Genomic DNA, 21326 nt, shown 5'->3' on the forward strand with positions numbered 1-21326 from the left:
ACTCGGCCCTGCAAGTATACAAGAGATCGATGGCAGCACGTGACTTGTCAACGATGAGGAGAGACTGTTCCTGCCAGAATTCTTCATCGATCTTCGACTCTCCACCACAATCATGACTTGAGCCGATTCAGTTATCAGTATCTAAAATTGTATCTGTACAGTGTCCAAGCAAGAACGGATCTGTATGCATTTGACCAAAGAAGAAACCTGAATACGAAAATGACCCCTGGACACCCTTCAGCCTCGTCGTTTGGCGGTCAGCGTCTATATTAGATATGTTACTGCATGACGCAGTACAGGCTATAATTGGCTCATGATTTTATTGGTCAGCAAAACAAGGATAGTCTGAGAGGTCAAAGACTCAGCCTTGCCGGCCTCATCTGTCTCCGGTCAGCCTTGCCGGCCTCATCTGTCTCCGGTCAGCCTTGCGCATGGGTCGGAGACTGATCATCATGTCTCCAGATCGCAAATGTCGGCAAAACTTCAATACCGTCGGTTGGCCATCAGCAAACGGAACTGCCCTAGGTTTGTTTAAAGTACTCAGAGTTATGAATGCGAAAGACACCGGCATGACTTCACCATGCAAACCCCAATAGCAAATGTGTCGAAGCTCAAACCTGAGATACGCCTTGTGCAGGCACTAGCCGACTTCAAAGCAGTGCTGTCAATCGATCGGAGAGCAAGATTCGACGAATCCATCGCAGCGTTCAAAGACCATCCCCCAGATGCGAACGATGTCAATCGCCTGACCGCTGAAATCAACCGTGATATCCAACAGACAACGAGGCGTTGTTATGGACCGCGTTTCGTACACGTCTTACAAGCTGTGCAACAGTACGCATCTATAGGCGATGTCTTTATAGGAGGATCGCAGAATCTGGTTGCTTCTGGAGTCTGGGCGGCAGTCAGGCTGACATTAACGATGTTGACTCAAAGCGCCACATACCTGGAGAAAATGTCAACCCTGTTTATGAAGGCGGGCAGAAGTGCTCCCCGATATCAGGATATGGCCTTGCTTTACCCTCGCTCGAAGCGACTACGGGACGCACTGTGCGAGTATTTTATTGTCATTTTGAATATTTGCAAGCACGCTGTGAAGTTTCTGCACAAGTCCGCATTATCGCAGATCACGTCCGCTATATCGGACTCTTCTTTGGCATCTTTCGAGAAAGAGCTTCAACAGTGGTCAATCGTCATTGTGGAAGAAGTTGCTTTACTGTCAAGTCAAAGCATCCAGGAGGAGGCGAAGGAGAATTCGCGATTTCGGCAGATAATGGCTAAATTCTCTGATTCCAACAATCAGCGCCAACAGTTGGCTCTCAGAATTCGACTACTTGATGCTTGTTCCACATATGACTACCAGACATCTTGGAAGCAGGCTCGGAAACAGGGAGCAACAACCTGGTTCGCGACCACAAGTGAGTACCAACAGTGGAAAGAAACACCTTCCTCGTGCTCTCTGTTGTGCACCGGCAAATTGGGATCTGGCAAGACAACACTGATGGCAAACATGGTTGATGACTTGTTTTGTTCTACTCCGAAGGGAACTGTCGCATACTTTTTCTGTCGATTCGATGTCTCTGAGTCTTTAACTGCAAGGACCATCATCGGATGTCTTGCGCGACAACTGTTAGGACAACAGCCTATTGACCTGGCGAAAATCGATAATTCCATCGACAATTCACTTGCAAGCCCTGACGAGCAAATAATTCTCGATCTTATACGAGAGCTGCTTCCTGTGGATCCAATCTACAGTTTGATTTTGGATGGGCTCGATGAGTGCCCGGAAAAAGAGCGACAGATAACGTTAGAGATACTGCAGCAGTTGCAAAAGCACTTCAAAATTCGTATGTGCCTGTCATTCAGGCAGGACGCGGGGGATCATGCTAGAGTTGCAGCTGGTATTCTTAATGGGAAATGGACACTGCTTATCCCAGAGAACAATCCCGACATCGAGGCTTATATTGACGCTGAGCTACATGAGCGCCTCGAGTCAGACAGGTTGAGCATCGGAGATCCAGCTATCATCCTCCCGATCCGACATGCCCTTGTCACTGGGGCCCAAGGAATGTATGTATTCCCCCTGGACCACTTCCCCAAGTCACTGAAATCAATGACTACGTAGTCTGACAAGTTTAGGTTTCTCTGGGCCACACTGCTACTTGACTGCATTTGCATGGAGCAGACAGATGAGGCAATTCTCAAGGCCCTTGAAAGCCTCCCCCAAAGCCTTTCAGAAACATTTAGACGGGTCCTACAGCAAGCCGGTGCCTCAAAAATTCAGCATCGTCGCAGGATTGTGGAGTTGGTTATGGCTGCCCGACGACCCCTATCAGTGGAGGAATTATGTGAGGCTCTCAGTGTCATTCCCGGTGACACAACATGGGAGCCTGGGCGACAAATCAATAATATTCATGCGGCTCTTGCAAGTTGCAAGTGTTTGATCATTATAGACGAAGAGGAGCAGTCTGTTCGGTTTGCCCACCATAGTGTCAAGCAGTTCTTTATTGCTCGGGGCGATAAGCCAGAAACTGCGAATCCCATCAACCCGGACGAAGCAAATAAAGAAATGGGTCGGATCATCCTAACGTACCTCAACTACGGGATTTTCGACCGTCAAGTATCTCGCACAGTCTTTCCAAAAATTCCTGCTGCGGATGCCCCTGCTCGGATTGTGAGCACCGTCTTCGGAGATTCCGTCAACACAAAACGAATCGCTCTGGAACTGCTCAAGGCACGAAAAAATGGCAAATGCGACATAGGCCAAACCCTGGCCGAGAGGGCCATGTCGCAGCGGAGATCTCCAGCCGAGAGCCATCCCTTTTTGGCTTACGCCAAGAACTACTATATGTATCATATTCTAGGGCTTTGGAACCGGGAGAAGGAAATGGGACGGCTTTGGCAGTGCCTCGTGGCGAGCAAGTCTCTTGATGTAAGTATAACTTCAGCTCAGCTTTCTGAGCGGACACACTGACAATAGCCAGCTGCGGATTGGCGGTTGGCTGCAATATGAGTTGCAGCAACAGCGAGTGACCGGCCTCGATGGAGAGTTTGTTCCCCGTGACGTTCTGAACCAGCGGGTCACATATGATGTTATTCGCAAAGTCCTCGAGGAAACTGAAATTTATAGACATCTCGAATCGGCACTCGTGCATGGTATACTCAAAGAGTGCCAGCGATGTTTTGCGATACTTGTTGACATAGGGATCAACGATTATATTTGGGCCCTCCTTCAGTCTTCGATGAAAGACTGCCATCTCCCCATTTCGAGGGAGCAGTTTCTCGAGAAATTCAAGTCAACAGTGTCGCCCACTGTTCGATCTGGGTCTAAAAATCCGAGCACCTCACGATCTGGCGGTCCAATGGAGAGAGATAGATTGCAGAAATTGGCGGACATGTTCTGCCTTCGACAGCGCGAGTACCTTGCCCCTATACTCCACGAAGGTTCGCACTATGGCTCAGAGGACGGGATCATGCCCTTCTTGCGTATTGAAAAAACATTCTATAGTTACGACGACGAATCCCTATTTGTTCATGTTCACCCTGCACATCATGATTTGGGTGTGGAAAACGTTGATGCTGGTTACCAGGTCGCGCTCAGGTCCTTGAAAATTGATGCGATTGGTCCAGATAACCAATTCTTAATGTCCGATGACCCCTCTGGGATTGAAATTCTTCATCTACTCCGAGCCATTGCGTCATATCGTCAGTGGGAACAGGGCGGAACACCCCAGCCGATTCGTTTGATTTTCCCCATCCTTGGCCCGAACCTTGATGACGTTTGGCGGCAGAGCTTGGTTACGGACTCGTCTCGACAGTTTCTGAGATTCTGCCTGTACCAAATGACTGGCATCGCCGAGGCTCTTGCCTTTGTCGTTCAAAGCGATCCGGAAGAGCGGTTTATCTCACTACGCCAGATTACGCCAAGCAGCATTCAATGGTGCAAGCACTCACTCTCCACATTCCAGTCGGGAACTTTGCGGTTAGATTTACGGACTTTGATAGCTGATCAAAGTAAAGGCCCTGTTCGGCAATCTGAAGAGGCGTATCGTGCCCCATATGAGGCGGAGGGAGATGATGTACTGATATATGACTGTGTCTGGAGCCTGGGATGCATATTTTTTGAATTCCTTATTTGGGCTGTGATGGGATCGACAAATCTTCAAAAATTCCGTGAGGCTAGGGGTGGAGCGAATGCTCCATTCTATTCGAAAACATCATCCTCTGACAATTACCAAGGATTTGAAGTGTCCCCGGAAGTTTGCCGCTGGGGGGACATGCTGCTCAACGAGCCCGAGCTTCCGCCGGAGGTTCGTCGTTTCAGCGAATACTTGCTACAGCATGTGCTTGTAGTGGACCCATCAGCCAGGGTATCGGCCCGCCAGCTCGCGTCTGAATCCGAAGACCTTCAGAAGCAGCAAACAAGCAGCAACTTGCTCATGGACTGGTGAAAACTACTGGATGAACGCTGTGGCAGGTATAGATTGACATAATAAAGCAAATAACGACTGCATTGATGGCACTTCCTCAAAGAGATGATAGTGCAGTCGCGGACATACAACATGACAGACAGACTCCTTGCTTCTTCCTGTCCTTAGGTCAGTACGCCTAGATATTACCTGCAGAATGAGACATCACCTTGGCAATTCCCTACTTCCCTCTATACCATAGGGCAGGATCCCTACTTGCCCTTATTCCGGGAATGGATCTCTCCGGAAGCTTGTCAACTTGAGTATCACTTCTATATAAGAGTTTAATGATCTTTCAGGTTGTGTCCAGAGGAGCATATTCTATGATACAACTATAATATTGTTAAACACATAGTGGCAGGTACAGGAAATGAGATGATTATATATTTTAGCAGTGATTTATATTTATCCTAGTAGACATGATGATGCATATATATACAGATATACGCACCTCCCAATGACCTTGTCAGAATCAAGCATTACAGAGATTTATTCATTACCATTGCCGACCTCATATGCTGTGATAAAGTAACCAGCTTACCGGTCTTGTTTGATGCAAGAGCGCAGACGCTGTTGTGTTGATTGATACTGTGACTTCATGTTTGGCATATGCCTGTCGTCTCCCGAAATATTATATAGTTTATATACAAAAGAAATATGACCAAGTAAGGCCGAGTCTTCGTCCCTTATATACATTCCCTTCATCAATTCTCAATGCCGGATTACACCCTATGACCCACCTCAACACACGCAGCATCCGGCTCTTTGGTAGACGGAAACGACCCCTTCGTGGAACCCGTACGCGAACAATCCAAATCCTCACCGTCGACAAACCCCGCCCCATCACGGATGATACTCGCCTGACTCTCCCGATGTTCCCTCGTCTGCTCCAGATGCGACCGATTATTCGTCCTGCGCGACATCTCCAGCGCATCGGACGGATCCGTCGGCGCAGAATTCGAATGCGACATGAGCGACATGTGGACCAGTTTGCCCAGGATGGCGTACTCGAGCTTCAGCTTGACGCTGTACACCATCGCCTTGAAGGAGACGTGGATGTGGAAGAGCCCCGCGTACTGGAAGCTGACGATGGCGGCGTCCATGAGGATGAAGAGGACGTTGATGATGACCAGCTGGACCAGGGTGGAGCGGTACTGGCGTCTCGGGCGCAGCTTGAGCAGTCGAAGCGCGGCCTTGGTGTAGATGACTGAGAGGATGATTTCCTGGATGGAGAAGCCGATGAGCTGGACGCGCTCGAAGATCTCGAACGCGGGCGTGAACCAGCCGGCCCGGGGGGACTGGGCGCCCAGCTCGAAGACCCAGCCGATGGTGTGGAGGATGATCCCGTCGACGATGATCATGGCCAGGGTGGCGCGCAGGAGCTTGCGGGAGTAGACGACGAGATGTAGCCGCGACCAGAGGACGAGGGATTGTCCGGTTACCATGGCGCACCAGCCTACGTCTGCGAGCGAGACGGCGAAATAGCCGGGGTAGATGTTGAAGATGAGGAGGATGTAGCCGAGACCGAAGGGGAGGATGCCGACCGAGGAGACCAGGAGGGCCCAGAAGTAGAAGCCGCCATATTTCTTGAAGGTGGTGAAGCAGAGGACGATCAGCTCGATGGCATTGTACCAAGAGACGGCAATGAGGCAGGCGATGGCGAAGTCTTCGGCTAGATTAGCAGCGGTATTGGTGCTCCGGATGGAGGACATTGGGTCATGGTTCCTCCGGCTGGTGGAGGGGGCAGCTGCTGGTGCATCAATGACACGCAAGGCAAGCTATTAAGGATGGGGTTGGGATATAAGGCAATCGATGGGCTCCTACCCTGGTCATCGTTTTATCACCAAGGCAGACAATAGCAAAAGATACTTTGCACTAGGCAGGGTTCATGCGACAGAGTTGGAGCTACCGAGGTGGCAGATAAGCCCTTCGCTTATTGACTTGGTTAATATCATTCGAGGCTCGATTCACCGGGCGAACAATTCCAGAAGCTTTGACTACTAGCCTCGCGGCCATTCCCAGGGTTATGTATAGCTATGATCGACGGCATCCTCTCCCGTTTAATTTGACTTTTGCCGTCCCTGGATCGATGCACGAGCAGAGTCCCAGTGTCTGATCGCGTGCTTGACTGCCTAGACTGTGTACAGTAAGCAGACAGGCGATCTGACACGCATACATAGGATGATAGGACGGCTTTTGGGCCCTTGATCCGATCTCGGGGCCGGACTGATGCTGGATCCACTACAGGCTTATCTTTCTCGAAATGAGATTGTTAATTGGGTGATGATATAAGACACCATACTGTCCGATAGGAGCAGCTTCCACGACCATCCCCTCATTTACCCTTGTTCACTGTCTATCACCGGTCAGAGATCCACAAGAGTCTTACTGCCAGTCCCAGAGTCAACAGAAAGCCGAACGGAAGGGTTCAGCCTCAAACGCCAGATATAACCATGGCGCCAGCCTGAGAGCCTGAGAGCCCTTGTTAATTATAGCCCTCGCAAGTGAGGGCAGCGTCATGATTGGCTGCATCTTCCGGGGTCACCGTCTCTGCTCCGGCGAGCTTGTTACAAAGTTAAACTTAATGCGGTTCCAGCCAATCAACCGACAGACTTACATATGACCTGCAGCCACAGAAGGTTCGCGAATCCACTCTAATCGTGTCTATAGCCAATCGCGGGAAGCGACACATCAGCCTGCTCCACTATATACGGACAGAAAATCTCTCAACTCAGGGCAGAGAATGAGGTACAGACAGATGCACACATGAACAGATGAACAGCATGTGATAGAATTATACTGAGTGTAGGTTCAAGCATGGACTCTGGACTCAGGGGTTAGCTTTGGCATCTATACTTTGGGCATATAGAGCCGATACTAGATATCCACTCGACCATGGTCTAGGCGTCTGACTTCAGGGTTATCCCAAACTAGTCTACGGAGTAAGCAACAACTAACAACTGATCAAGCCACTGCTATCGAAAGAAAGGAATACCTGGCCTGCTCGACGCGGCAGTAGGCTGTTGATTCTCTTGCCCTCAGATCGGATCTCGTCTGTGCTCCAGAACAGCCCAGCTGGAGTTCAAGGGCCCTGTCCTTAGTATCTCGCCTGAATCATGTAAGCAGAGGTATACGTCTGACTGATTCGCGGAATGAAAAGACTCTATCAGCCTCGATCTCCTTGTTTCTATATCAGTTGACAAGCTACGTAAACATGGATGACTCCTCGTATGTCAACAAATCCCGTAGTATTCTTGATGGTGACTTATGGAACGACAGGTCTGATGGAGATATCCCCCATGATCAAGGTGCTTGACCCAGTTGTTTCTGAGAAGTGGAGCCTTCCCCAGATAATGCGACGGAGCTGGTCCAAGACCACTCCACATCCTGGTTCAAAGGAGACTGGACATGCTCCAAATGATCCCTGGTGTTAAATTCCGTGCTCCTCAAAGGAGTATAAGATTGTTGGACGTCCCTGCCCTTGAAAGCCTTGGCGGCAATGCACGCCTATCAACGTGACTGTCGCCCGAGGTTTCAGACGCGACGGAGTACAGGATTGTCTAGTGTACATATCGGGATTGGACATTTAAACTGTCAGGTAGAAGAGTGTTACTAAGGTACAGCTGCCCTCCGAAGAGTTTATGCCTAACACTGTATGAGCTGCGGACGAATTGTTGGCTGTCCAACTCAATTCGTAGGACTCCGTACTTCAATATCGTTCATCAGGAGCACTATGCGTTTTTAAGATGCCATTGAGCTCAATATTCGCGTCCTACGTATCGACAATGGAGCGTCAAGAACAAAAAGAGTCATTCTTAGCAGACCAGACAGACGATCCTGTTCGGATCCTTCGGATAGGACGACCTCGTGATAGCAAAATCTGACCCGATTGAAGGTGATGCGATACTCCAACGCTCGCTCAAAATCCGCCCGTAGTTTCTCCAACAACAACTCAACATAACCACGGGGGTTGTCTTGTGGTTATAAACAAGAAGAAAAAGAAGAAGATCCTCTTAGCAAACGTCGGAACATCCCGGAATCAAGAAAGAAAACGCAATCCGTTTGATAATATTATTGCTAATAGAATTAGCCCTAACACTTTTTGTACGTAAAATTAAGGCCGCCTGCCCCACGGGGGTAGAATGGAGATCGCCATCCGCTTTGGAGAAGAAAGAATAAGCTCACATTTAGGTATCGGGTTATACTTCCATTGCCCTGCTCATTTGATCTGCTTAGGACCTTGTTGGAGACGAGTGGATATACGACTCCAAGATGTAGTCTCATTACCCAATAGATGTTATGTAAGAGTTTCAAGCCGCTGTATGAATTTTAGCCCGGCAGAGACAGTATATGAACATGGATGGCACGTCTCACGGCTATCATCCACAGCAAGCCAAAGTCAAACAAAATGACCCGAACAATCCACATCGCCGTCCTCGACGTCGACATCCCCCCTCGAACCCTCTACGAAACACACGGCCTCTGCAGCGCCCATTTCCGCAATGCCCTCCAGGACGCAGCCACCCGCCTCAACGCCCTCTCGCCAGGAAGCGACATCAGCATCGCAGTGACACCATACGACATCCGCGGCGGACACTACCCAGACTTCAGACACCTGCGCAAGACGCAGACACCATTATCCGAACACAGCATCGATGCGATCCTGATTACGGGAGGCGCGCCGGGCGTCTACGAGATCGACAAGAGGCCCTGGATGCAGAAACTGGCCAAGTTCCTTCAGACTGTCTTTCGGGAGTATCCCGCCGTGAGGATCATGGGCACATGCTTCGGTCACCAGTTGATCGGGCACGCGTTGGTCGACTCCGGGGCGGGGGACGTGTATGTTGAGAAGTGTCCGCTGGGGAGGGAAGTGGGGATCCATACCGTCCAGCTGAACAGGGACTTTGTCGATGCGTTTCCGCTTGCTCTTGGCGGTTTACCAAATCGTCAATTGAAGATTCAGATGTTCCACGGCGACCGGGTAATGGTCAAAGGCGGAAACGAGGGCGTGTTGCCAGAGACAGCGGCGGTATCGCTGCCCGCGCCGTGGGTGAATATCGGGAGCACGCCTATCTGTCCGATCCAGGGAATGTATTACCCCGGCCGGGTACTTTCTGTGCAAGGACACTACGAGCTCGACGCGTTCGGGATGCAAAAGATGTGTCTTGAGTTTGCGCCGTTGCTGGGCTGGACGGACTCGAAGCTGGGGTTGTTTCTGGAGCAGGTGGGATTTGATTATGATGGGAGACAGGATGATTCAGGGGCGTTTGCATTGGCTGTGGTTTGCTTTTTGGCTGGAGAATAAAAGTTGCTGATTAAACTAACTAGACATAATTAGACGGCGTTGGTCTGCAAACTCTTCTTTTTCACTCCCATCAACGCCTTCGTGTCCATCCATAGTCCTCTAGAGATGTCTTTCAGCGCGCCGGCACTCTCAACCACCGGGTATACCACGCAGATGATGACACTAGCCCAGATCCAGATCAGCGACACGACTACCCAGCCGGTGAAGAACTGCTTGCTGTACACGTAGCTAGTTCCGAAGAGGGTGAACGGCACGAGGATCACGGCGATGAGGATAAAGACGATACTCGCCCCCTGCGCCAGTCGTTCTGCCTTGCGAACCAAAATCGGGTCCAGAGGCTCGATCTGCTTGTCTTGAAGGAACTCGACAATCTCATTCTTTGCCGGTGCTGGCGTTGCTTTTTCATAACCGCCGACAGCTTTCGATGGCTGCACTGTGTCCTCCTGAGGCGTGGGAGCCACCCCCTCAATTCCCGGTGCTTGGGCATCCACACACGGATACTTCTGCGGAAACAAATAGCTCAGAACGACAGCAGAGATGATGCCCACCCCGAATGATGCAAGATTGCCCGCAACGGCATTCGTTCCATCCCCCGTCGTCTCGACGTTAAGCGCCCCAGACCGCTTCATGGCCGTAACGAACCAAACCACAATGCCACAGACAAATCCGAGCCACGGCGCCACAATCGCAGCAACTGTCGACATGCGCCCCCAGAGCAGAATCAGCCCGACGGGCACCGCAGCCCCACCGACAATAACCCCCAGCACGGTAAGAACCCAGGTGAGACTCAGGCCTACTGCGTTGAGGATGCTGCAGAAGGCGGAAAGAAGCAGTGCATACAGCGCGATGGCCCAATGACTAACCCGGACCAGGGTGGCCGAGTCTGTGTGCGGGCGGAAATACGTTTTGTAGACGTCAAAGGTGAGAAGGGACGAGACGGCCATGAAGAGAAGGATGAGCATGAGGACTGCGCCTCCCTTGCCCAGGAGCGTTATAGCGGTAGCAGGAGCGGAGAGCCCGGCTGCTACCTGTTCGGACGACAGTGGATTGGGATACGTAGGGAAGGCCGGATTGTTGGTCAGGGCAGCGCACCCGAGACCCATGGCGGTCGCGAAGCCAAACGGGATGCCTGCGGAGGTCAGACACCAGCATCACAACACGAAGAGGGGTAACCTACCATACCACGCGATCCCACCCAGGAGATACGCCTTGACAGAAGTCTCCGGCCGCGAGGCAATCGCCCGCTGCCAATACGCCTGATCCAACCACACGGTGGTAAACCCCGAGACAAAGAGGTCAATTGCAAAGACCAGCCCACCAACTGACCGGAACGCCAGGTACGACCCGTCCGTATTGCGCGCGATCGGCATCTCCCTCGACGCCTCCTACAGCAACTCATACAACCTCTCGGGACTGCCTATCAACTCACTACTCGCCACAACCAGGAACCCAAACACCAGAATCGCCACAAACAAGATAACCGTGTGCGTATAATCCGCAATGAAGGTCGAGCGCAGGCCCCCGGCAATCACATACGCCGCGACAACCGCCGGAATCAGAAACGTCGCTGCGTAGACATTCATCCCCGTCAGCGCGGACACGACCTGCGCCCCGCCAAGCACCAGACAGGCGCCGACGAGCATGTTCATCGCGAGCCCGTTGTACAGGTACGTCAGGTGCGCGATGGTCCCGTGGCGGGCGCGCACGATCTCCGGCGTGGTGTGTGCGCCTGGCGCGTGGGCCTTGATCTTGATGGCGATGAGGCCGAAGAGGAGGATCTGCAGGGTGCCCATTGCAGCGTACCACATTGGGCCGCAGACGCCGTAGCTGTATGCGAAGGTGGAGCTTGTGAGGAGAGTCGCGGACCAGGTCCAGGAGGAGACGATGCCGGCGGAGATCAGCCCGGGCTTGACTGATCGGGAAGCTGTGTTGAACTCTTCGGCTTGCTGGGTGGAGAAGGCTGTGTAGCGGTTCTGGAGCCAGGTGAGGCCCAGCATGAAGAGGGCGAAGATGCCCCCGATGCCGATGACGATGCCATAGCCGGCACTGGGGGGGAGGACCTGTAGTTCGTTGGATTGGGCCATCTTGTCTGTCGGGAAAAGACTGCATCTCTGTCGTTGACACGTTATATAGGCTATAGAGTGGTATGGAGAAGCGATAGAGACGACCCCACAGATGCTTATCTTTGGAGTATACAATGGGTTGATAAGAGGTTGATAGGGTTGATAGCCACAGAACAGTTGTTAACTTATCTCCAAAGCGTCCAGGATTCTGATAGCAGTTGGAGTAGCTGTTATCAAGCCAGTTATCGCTTAGGCCGGGGTTGGGGTCGGCATTGGACATAATATGGTGATCACTTCACCTCCATACTCCAACTCATGAACCTAGACCTAACTATCGATCCATATGGGGTTTCTCCTCCAATTCAGAAGGGAACATCTACACCCGGGTCAACTCTAAAATCAGAGGGTCGATAAGGTAGTTGGGGAGAATGAATGGCAAAATCAAGGAAGCCTACTGTACTGGTTCCCCTACGCGACGAACAGTTCTTTATCAGCGATGTCAAAAAGACCCAGTATTGAACTGGACTTATCTTAGGTTCTGTCGATAATCGTTCTCCTGCTCCCCACTCCCCTCTTCCATCCTGCCCCCAAAACGGCCCCAGCACCCTGCCCTGGGCTTGAAGCACCTTCTATACGTCTATCATCCTGAGATACAGGACTATGGCCAGACAGCCCTGAATACTATCTTTAGTTCTGACAGAGTCGTTCATAATTATACTGAGTCGTATTTCTGCAGACTGTTGGTATAGTACTACAGGACATAACGAAATTGCTTATTGTCAATCTCGGTTTGATCCTGGAAAATTAGCCTGCGTCGTATACTCCAATAGCGACAAACTTACCAGCATCCCATTCTCAACGCCCCTATCATCATCCGACTCCTCCACACTCATCCGATCCCTTCGCTGATTCTCCAAGTACATATACACATACAATGCCGTAATCGACACCAGCTTGACCATATACCCCACCAGCATTCTGCCCCGTCAGCGTCACTATACCCACATGGAAAGAGTCTACTCACGCAATATAAGCACTGCGATACCCCGGCGCCTCGCTCTCCTTGAACGTCTGCGGCCCAATGATATTCCCCACACAGTACCCCGTAAACAGCAGCGCCCCGGTCACCTGCTTCTTGGTATACCCGGCGACATTCGAACTCACCATCGTCAAGCTCATGCTGAATCCGAGACCCTGGAAGTAGCACAGCCACAGCGCCACAAGCCGTCCCCATTTGTTTGTCCCAGGCAGGCCAACGAGTAATCCAGAGCCAATGATACAGATGGTGTTAGCAACGATCATACACGCGCTGCGCGAGTGGAATTTATCCCCGAATTTCGTGGCGATCCAGCCACCCACCAGCAGCGCGAGGAATTGCACTGCGCCGCCGGGGATCTGCAGGTATTGCGTGCCGAGGGTATCGAAGCCGAAGGAGCCGACGATGATGGAGGTGAACTGTTGCGGTCAGAATATAAGATGGCCAGAGTTAGGGTTAGCAATGTAACTCGGAAGCAAAGCATACACTCGTCAACGCAGAGTTGGGCACCTGCGCCCCAACCGCCATCACGAAGAGAAGCCATGACTTGGGATCCCGCGCGGCCTGCCAGACCTGCTCCCACTTAAAGTGGTGGTTCTTGACGCCCTGCTGGTTCCTGGAGACGCGGTCGACGGCGATGGCGCGCTCCCTGGGGGTGAGGAATCGCGCGGTGGACGGGAGGTCAGGAAGCAGAAGCAGGGAGATGATCCCTGTCGCGACGGACACTGCGCCGAAGATGAGGAAGACGTACATCCACCGCGGTAGACCGGAGGTGATGTGTCCCACCGCGTAGCCGATCAATCTGTTTTATTCCATTCCGGTTAGCAGATTTCACAGGAGCGAGGCATGAGGCGACGGGCCTACCCCCCGAACATCGTAGCGATGCCGTTAGTGCAGTAATACGCCTCCAGGCGCAGCGGCTGCTCCTTCGCTGTATACCACATGCTCATGAGGAGGACAAAACCCGGGTTCACGACGGCCTCGACAAGCCCTAGGAGGAAGCGGTTGGCGGCGATGCCGGCGAAGTTGTGGCAGGCGGGCGTGGTCATGAGCAGTGCGCCCCATACTATGTCTTGTTAATATTGATCTAGATAGGCCCGAAACGATGGTATACTGATGGTAGTGATGGACAGGACTTTTCCCATTGGAAGTCGCTGCAGGGCATATCCGGCCGGATACTGGGCGATCAAATAACCAAAATAGAAGATTGAGCCGAGCCAGGCATAGTCCTGTCCGTGGAGCTTCGTGCCTTGTTTGAGGCCGTAGACCGAGGCGAAGTTGAGGCTGTTTTTATCCAGATACTACGCCATTAGCGATGATCAATGCAACGGGCGGGGAAGACGCACCTGGAGCATGTATATCGCCACGAGGAGCGGAATCAAGCGAGTGTCGATCTTGCGGAGGACCTTTTTCGCCTCTTCTGACGGATATTCGAGTCCTCGAGCCTGCGTATAGACATCGTAACTGTCGTCTTTATCGGCCGAGGGATGAGAGGATAGAGCCGAGTGTACTTCTGCCTCGACTTTGTCTTGGTTGGACGAGGGCATTTTCTACGAGTTGGGCCGGTCTGCATAACGCAATACTGTGGATGACTTTGTCTCTATATTTATACTTATTCAGGCAGTCTCCTGAGTACATGAATTGTGACAACCCCACACCCCTTAAAAGCCTTTCCTTGAGTTATGATCAACGTGCAGGCCCCGCCGCTCCGATATTAGCCAGCCAATACGGCAACATCAAATAAGGGCAATTTCTTCAAGAAACATGCCGCGAGTCCAACGGGAAGGTTGATACCTGCCATAATAGACGAACTAGACGGTCAAGACGGGTGTCAGTGTCATCTGCGACTATAATCACGACATCGGGCGGCGATGGCGTCTTAGTGGGATAATTTTCCGCCATTGACAACAAATCAAGGCAATTAAACAATCACACAACTGTCAGACTAGATATATAAATAAGTGTATAACCAGCATCCTCAATCAACCTTCAATCCTCTAAGCTCACATGAGAAAAGGATCCTTCAGCAACACAATCAGAGCAGCCAAAGATGCTCACATTGAAGTGCAACCTTCCCGTGCTCATAATCACAAACTCATCCTCCTGGCCAGTAACCACGGACATTCATCACAAGAGAATAGTATGAAATCCTGTAATTGATGCAACCCACTGCAATGAGTGGCTCCACCCTTGCCCGCTTGAATATCTCCAGAACCCTAAATTCAAAGTCCTTGCACTCGCGGTGACCCTATTCCAACGACACATGGATATTAAGCACAACCAGTCAAGCAGTTTATCCTTGTTGACAGGCCACGTCCCTTGATATAATAATCCGACGTCTAGTTCACGGCGCGGTACCAGCCTGGTGTCCAGTCAATTTTATTACCTAGTTTAATCAGACTTCTTATAATGAAGCTGCATGTGCCATTCTTAATATAAACTGCCAGCTAATATCTCCTGATATGCTTCTATAACAGTATTACATGCCCAGTCACAGTGAATGCCATTTCAAACATTATTCTAGTATAGATATATAGCAGTGAGCGTGGCCCCTAGCTTAGAGGGAGTTAGGTTATAGTATATAACTACTTCCTATCCCTCTCTTACTTATAAAGGCCCTCACTACTACCCTAAATCTAGTAAATAATATCCAGTAGTATATTAGGTTTAAGAGTTCTCCGCAACTACTTCATCTTGTGTTMACATAAGAAAATGTATAAAGAACAGGATTTGGGATCAAGATTTGAGATAAAGAAGTTGATCTATGAGAAGGCAGACAAGGCTGGTCTCAGAGATAATAGAGCTCAAAATTAGAATGTGGTGAAGGTGCTATAACTTAGTAGATAAAATAGGAATATTATAGGATATATTAATAGACCTATATATGCTAGAATTAGTAAAGTATATTTTATAGCTTAAATAGTCTTCTACTTATCTTATTAATATTAGGCTATTAGCAGAGTTATATAATAATTATATTATATGCCTACTTTATGCTCTAACTTACACTTAAGAAGAAGCTTAGTAGATAAATATAATATACATCAGGGGTCAAAAGTCTGTGCACACTCTGTGTATCCATAATGCGTTAAAAAATTAACATTCTTTTTAACCACTATCTATTCCATTAAAATGAGGTCTTTTGGCACTGAAATTAGTGGAAATAGAAGGCCTAAAGCTAAACTATCTTCTGAATTATGCATAGCTATTTTATATAGCCTAGAGAACCAGGGATTATCTATATAACTAGTAAAGGAATTTAGCATTAATTACAGTACTATTTATAAGATAAAAAAGTAATTCTAATAGCACTATACCCTAAAATTAAGGCCTTATACTAATAGACCCCATAAGCTTAGTGTCTCTACTAAGTATTATATCTACTAGATAGTTAGATAGAGGCTCTCTATAAGCTGGAATGCCCTGGTCACTAGCACACCTGGGGGGGTATTAAGGTTAACTATTTAATATATTTTAAAGAGATATAACCTTAGGAAGTAGAAGAGTAAGAAGAGAATCCCTTTAAAGCTAGATATAGTTAAGAAATACTATAAATTTATATATATATAGCTTAATTTCTCTCACTAGGAAGAAGTACTCTTTTCTAATAAATATTCTATCTAAAGAAAGTTAAATAATTCTACCTAATTTATCTTTTAATTCTTAAATAAGGCATACTAGCATGATCTAGTTAATCTAATAAACTATAGGAAGGATATTTCATAAATAATATAGGGTATAATCTAGATTAGAGGCTATATAAAGCTAGTAATTATAGAATATAATAAATTAGCTCCTTAAGGTAGATATTCTACTAATTCTTACCTAAAATACCTTAAAGATAGCCTCCTTCTAATCTATAAGCCTGGCATAATATTCAAGCAAGATAATACTAAAATCTATATATCTTACTAGGCGTAGGAGTAGTTTAAATCTTATAGAATCTAGATTATAGAATAGCCTCTATATTTACCTAATTTAAATCTAATTAAACACCTCTAGAACCTCCTAAAGAAGAAGCTTTTATAGCTCTATCCTGACCTCTTCTTAGGAGGCAGATCTAAGGTAGATTAGACCTAGTTTTATAATACTATTATAGAGGCATGGGATGCTATCCCTTAGGAGAAGATTAATAGTCTAATTCACTTAATGCTATGTTAATTACACATAGTTTACTAGGCAAGGGGATAGTATACTAAATATTAATATCTACTATTCCCCTATTTATTCTTATGTACTGAAATAATATGGTGGTTGAGAAATAGGGGATTGAAAATGGCTGATTTTTTCAATAATTTGGTGTGTAGCCAGACTTATGACCTTTTAGTTTAGGAGTTATATTAGACCTAATAGGAAGTTAAAAGCATGAGAGCCCTTGGTCCTATAGGGTTTTCTAGTAGTAAGGAAAAAGGGTTTTAATGCATCTATATTTTAGCAGATAAATTATTTTACTAAGATGCTACTCTGCTAGATATTTAGTAATATAGATAAGTCTAATTAATAATATTACTATAAGGGGGATCCATCCCTTTCTTATAGTAATAATAAGTGGAAGCAGCTCCCTAGACTATAAGGCACTTTTTCTTAAGGCAGAGGAGGAAAGGAAGCAGGTAGAGAAATATTAGATATAGGCAGAGGAACATTAAAGATAAGCAGAGGAATGTCAGAGACAGGCAGAGGATCGTTGGTCACTGGTTTGAAAATGATGTCTTTCGTCGGCCCTCACGTCACCACTGAGCTTCAATTAGAATTGCTGCTCACCAGGATTTGTCCCTACACTCAATGAGGAAGAGATGGCGCCAATAAAGATAATAAAGCAACATTTAAGCAGTCTAGAGGGGTGCACCATCTGCCGTAGTCTAGGATGCTTTTTACCCCTCAAGGACTGGGTTAAAATATGTGCAGCATCAGGAAAACCTCACGTGGTACTGAGAGCTGCTCTAACCTATTTAACTACTATTAAGGAAGTGGCATCATCTGTGGTGGCAAAAAATTCTATTATGATATATCCTCACAGGAAACTAGGTATGTAGGTAGAGGAGATGGCTCTAGAATACCAGAGGAGTATGAAACTAGTTAATTAGGCTTGGTCAAAGAACATGCCTGTAGTATATAATATATTAAAATGCTTCAATGCGCACACCGTTCACCAGATCGCCTTGGAAGAGGGAGACAGTTTTGCCTACAATGTTCCATTGCGAATTTTCAAAGATGAGGACTTTGAATGCCTTCAGGATGCAAAACATGTCATGGAGCTGATGCAGAGCGATCATCGCACAGTTGAGTCAGTGGTATCAACAATTGAACTAATCGATTAGACATCCAACTAGACGCCTGTTACCTTAAGGTATGGCACCCCAGTTGAATACTTTCCATAAGACCCGCTGACCAATGGATGCAGTAGTCTGAGGCCCATCAATAGTACCCTCAAGATCGACTCATAGTGAACCTGTCCCATTGAACCTGTCCCATCTGGAATGGTTAGTGTGATGGGATTATTGGGGCGGAGCGTTTGGCTTTGCTTGATCCTGTATTATGATACTGGCAGGATCAAAAGAATGATAAAATGGAGCGGCAGCAAATATTCAGATTTTGGGACCTGGGCCCAGGCAGATAGACTAGCCAAATGGAGAAGGAAGCAGTACAGTAGTCAAAGCCATAAGCGCAGATTGGATGATGTTTTAAAGAGGATACTCATCCTACCTGGCCTAAGAGTGCATGGCATTCAAATTTTTATACTCTAAGTGTGGCCCTTGACAGTACTAATGTCTGTAAAGTCCAAGAACCAGTGCTGCTTTCTCATAGCCTTGCCTCTCAGCACAGGTGCTGAGGGAGAGGGGAGAGAGCTTCATTCAGCTCACACTGGGTCATGAGTCTGATATTAGGACATCTAAACAGCTACCAATTACAACAGTCTTCTGGGAAGCCAATCATAATCCGCTGCGGCCGAAGGAGGCTCTGGCCCTGTTATAGATCCCTCAGCGCTGAGGGCAAAATCATGACCATTTCGACCACTAGGATCTAAATGCCCTAACTAGTTACGTTGCGGCTTAGTCAGACTAACTTCACAATCTTATGGTGGCTTGTCCACTTTTTGTACTTATCCATCACTTAACAGCTTATATCACAAAGATACAAGATTGACATCTTTTATGTAGCGTTGACACCGTCCACTGCGGGTTAACTATGGGCGGTTCCTTCATACCAATACCTGCTCAAACCCACATTCAGTGAGGTCCAACCGTCTATGTTCAGAACCGTCGGGCCGGTCAGGTGATTACCTTCCCGTCCATCCCTTTTAGGCACCAATCTGATAAGCATAAACAGGAAGGCGGTCTGAGCTTGCTTGGCACTGCGGGATTTGCCCCTCAGCCCCTCGTTTCGGTCTTAATTGAGCATTTGCCTGTTTCTGTTGACTGACAACAAGGTTGTTGATAGTATTCCGGGAAATTTGCAAAAGCAAGTTTACTATATCATGGTCACGAAACAAGACGCTAACTTTTATGTGATCCAGATGCCAGATTCACTGTCTCCGCAAGCCTCTAAATATCTCGAATCAGTCGCAAAATGGTTTGCAAAAGCTGAAGTGAAGGCCGAAAACTCGGAGCTGTCCAGATGTACAGACAAGGACCGTTTCGATATCCTAAAGCCATTATTAAAGGAGTTGAACCTTGAGAAAGCGGTATTTGATCAAAAATATGTCTATGAAGCACAGTTTCTCATGATCCACAGGGATTCACGCTATGGAGGCTATCAGGTGACATCGTTCTCCGGAAAAAGGAAGGATTTGATAACCTTTTCTTCCCACTCAACGTCAGCGAGGGTGGAATCGAAGTTGGGGGGAAGACCCTTATCCGGAATAATTTTTTACGATTAACGGTAGACCAACCCTTGAGGGGAAATGTCGACTTTTTGCTGGTTGTTATACCTGAGAAACAGAGTTAAAACCAAGCCTGCACACTTTGCATTACTTAGCACTATGGTGTTGTATTGAAGTCACACTGATAAGCGTTGTTTTCGCATGTATCATACTCAACAGGCTCCGCGAAAGAATTGAGTCTCCGTCATCATTCAGTACCGCCTGTTAAGGGTTTGTACACAAGCACTCCTGATATAGCGGGTCAGGATTATTAGTGCGTGCTAGAAGGCAGAAATTCTATTATTAATTAGAATAATAAAGAGGACTGCCTAATATAGTTCATAAATTCATAACTATACATAAGACCATATCATCTAGAGAAGAAGTTTGCCAAACCCTTCGACTTCGTAGCCTAAAGCGACTAGTTTCATGCCGAATCCGGCAAGAAATCCAAAAAATTGACTGGGTTGAGAGCCAAAGTCTGGATAGGCATCAAACTTGGCAAAAATTCCAGTAGAGCAACAGGGTCAGGGGCAAAAGACTGAATAGATATTAAGATTAGCAGGAAATCTAGCAAAGCAACTAGGTCCAGCATAAGAGACTAGGCAGACATTGTATTTGGTAAAAAGTCCAAAAAATTAACTAGGTTAAGGGCAAGTGATTGACCTTAATTTAGTAAATATTCCAGTTATTCTATACATAGGACCGGTTCCCATAGCTAAAGTAAGTAGCTATTTCTTAATTTCTCCCTACTTTCAGCTAAGAAGTATTCTAAACCTGAGCCATTTCACCTCTTAATTATAGAGGTAGGAGATAACCTTTTTAAGCCAGGGTTACTAGGAGGCTAAGGATTTACAATATATAGTGCTAAGTAATGCTTATAATACCCCACTGCTCTATATGGGCTGCCATCCTGTTAGCAAGAGTAGCTTTGCTCCTGTAGGCCAGACCAGACTGCTTAGATAGACTGGTGATCCTTCTGTACCTGCAATATCTATGCCTCCATAGGCGCTAAAACTCTAGATAAGTGCACGCGGCAGCTGGTGAGAGAAGATTTCCTTTAATTAGCCTTACTCTATATTTTAGTAACATAGTTTGATTCAGGAAGGCGGTGCTTTAGTGATCTTTTAAAGCTATTATTCATAATAATAGGGTGAGAGGAAGCCGCAACCACCCTAGTACTAGACTGGGTGGCTATTAAGGAATTTTCAAGAGATAAGTCCATAAGATCTGCAGGATTCACACTGTAAACACATGACAACATCAATCTGAATGCTTCCATATAGTTGCCTAGGATCTTCTCTACAGCACAATGTGCTTTTAGTAGATTAGCAACACTAGCAATTCTACCATCCCTAAGTTCTTTAAGCACAGCACTTCAATTCTTCTTTGCGCTCAGGGTATCACCTTTAGGGAGTTTTGCAAACCAGCTATGCCCGAATAAGCTTAAATAGGACCAAAATAAAAGCAGGGATGCATACTTTGATTCTCCTTTTTCTAGTAGGAAGAATAAAATTCCAGGGCCGCCCAGCTCATTTGATATAGAGCAATATCTCTGACCAGCATCAGTGAGGGCATGTAGGTCTTTCTGAAT

At 47.7% G+C, this 21326-nt stretch overlaps 5 protein-coding genes across 5 annotated transcripts; 2 read left to right on the forward strand and 3 right to left on the reverse strand.

The window, feature by feature from the left end:
• Positions 1–580: 580 nt before the first annotated feature.
• Positions 581–4451, forward strand: Aspvir_001953 (NACHT domain protein; the record flags this gene model as incomplete). Its single annotated transcript, XM_043273557.1, has 3 exons — positions 581–2070; positions 2140–2932; positions 2985–4451. 3 exons carry the CDS (start codon positions 581–583, stop codon positions 4449–4451), a joined length of 3750 nt encoding a protein of 1249 aa, XP_043129492.1.
• A 740-nt stretch (positions 4452–5191) lies between these two features.
• Aspvir_001954 (uncharacterized protein) lies at positions 5192–6181 on the reverse strand (the record flags this gene model as incomplete). The annotated part of the gene is made up of 1 exon (XM_043273558.1): positions 5192–6181. The coding sequence occupies one exon, from the start codon at positions 6179–6181 to the stop codon at positions 5192–5194; it is 990 nt and encodes a 329-aa protein (XP_043129493.1).
• A 2696-nt stretch (positions 6182–8877) lies between these two features.
• Positions 8878–9774, forward strand: Aspvir_001955 (type 1 glutamine amidotransferase; the record flags this gene model as incomplete). Its single annotated transcript, XM_043273559.1, has 1 exon — positions 8878–9774. One exon carries the CDS (start codon positions 8878–8880, stop codon positions 9772–9774), a length of 897 nt encoding a protein of 298 aa, XP_043129494.1.
• Positions 9775–9803: 29 nt separating this feature from the next.
• Aspvir_001956 (sodium:solute symporter family protein) lies at positions 9804–11858 on the reverse strand (the record flags this gene model as incomplete). Its single annotated transcript, XM_043273560.1, has 3 exons — positions 9804–10903; positions 10952–11159; positions 11232–11858. 3 exons carry the CDS (start codon positions 11856–11858, stop codon positions 9804–9806), a joined length of 1935 nt encoding a protein of 644 aa, XP_043129495.1.
• Positions 11859–12588: 730 nt separating this feature from the next.
• Aspvir_001957 (putative MFS transporter) lies at positions 12589–14420 on the reverse strand (the record flags this gene model as incomplete). The annotated part of the gene is made up of 7 exons (XM_043273561.1): positions 12589–12633; positions 12680–12815; positions 12862–13292; positions 13360–13675; positions 13738–13939; positions 13988–14174; positions 14220–14420. 7 exons carry the CDS (start codon positions 14418–14420, stop codon positions 12589–12591), a joined length of 1518 nt encoding a protein of 505 aa, XP_043129496.1.
• Between the last annotated feature and the right edge of the window lie 6906 nt (positions 14421–21326).

The sequence above is a fragment of the Aspergillus viridinutans genome (genome assembly GCF_018404265.1).
Source record: "Aspergillus viridinutans IFM 47045 DNA, scaffold_10, whole genome shotgun sequence".
Classification (NCBI taxonomy): Eukaryota; Fungi; Ascomycota; class Eurotiomycetes; order Eurotiales; family Aspergillaceae; genus Aspergillus; species Aspergillus viridinutans.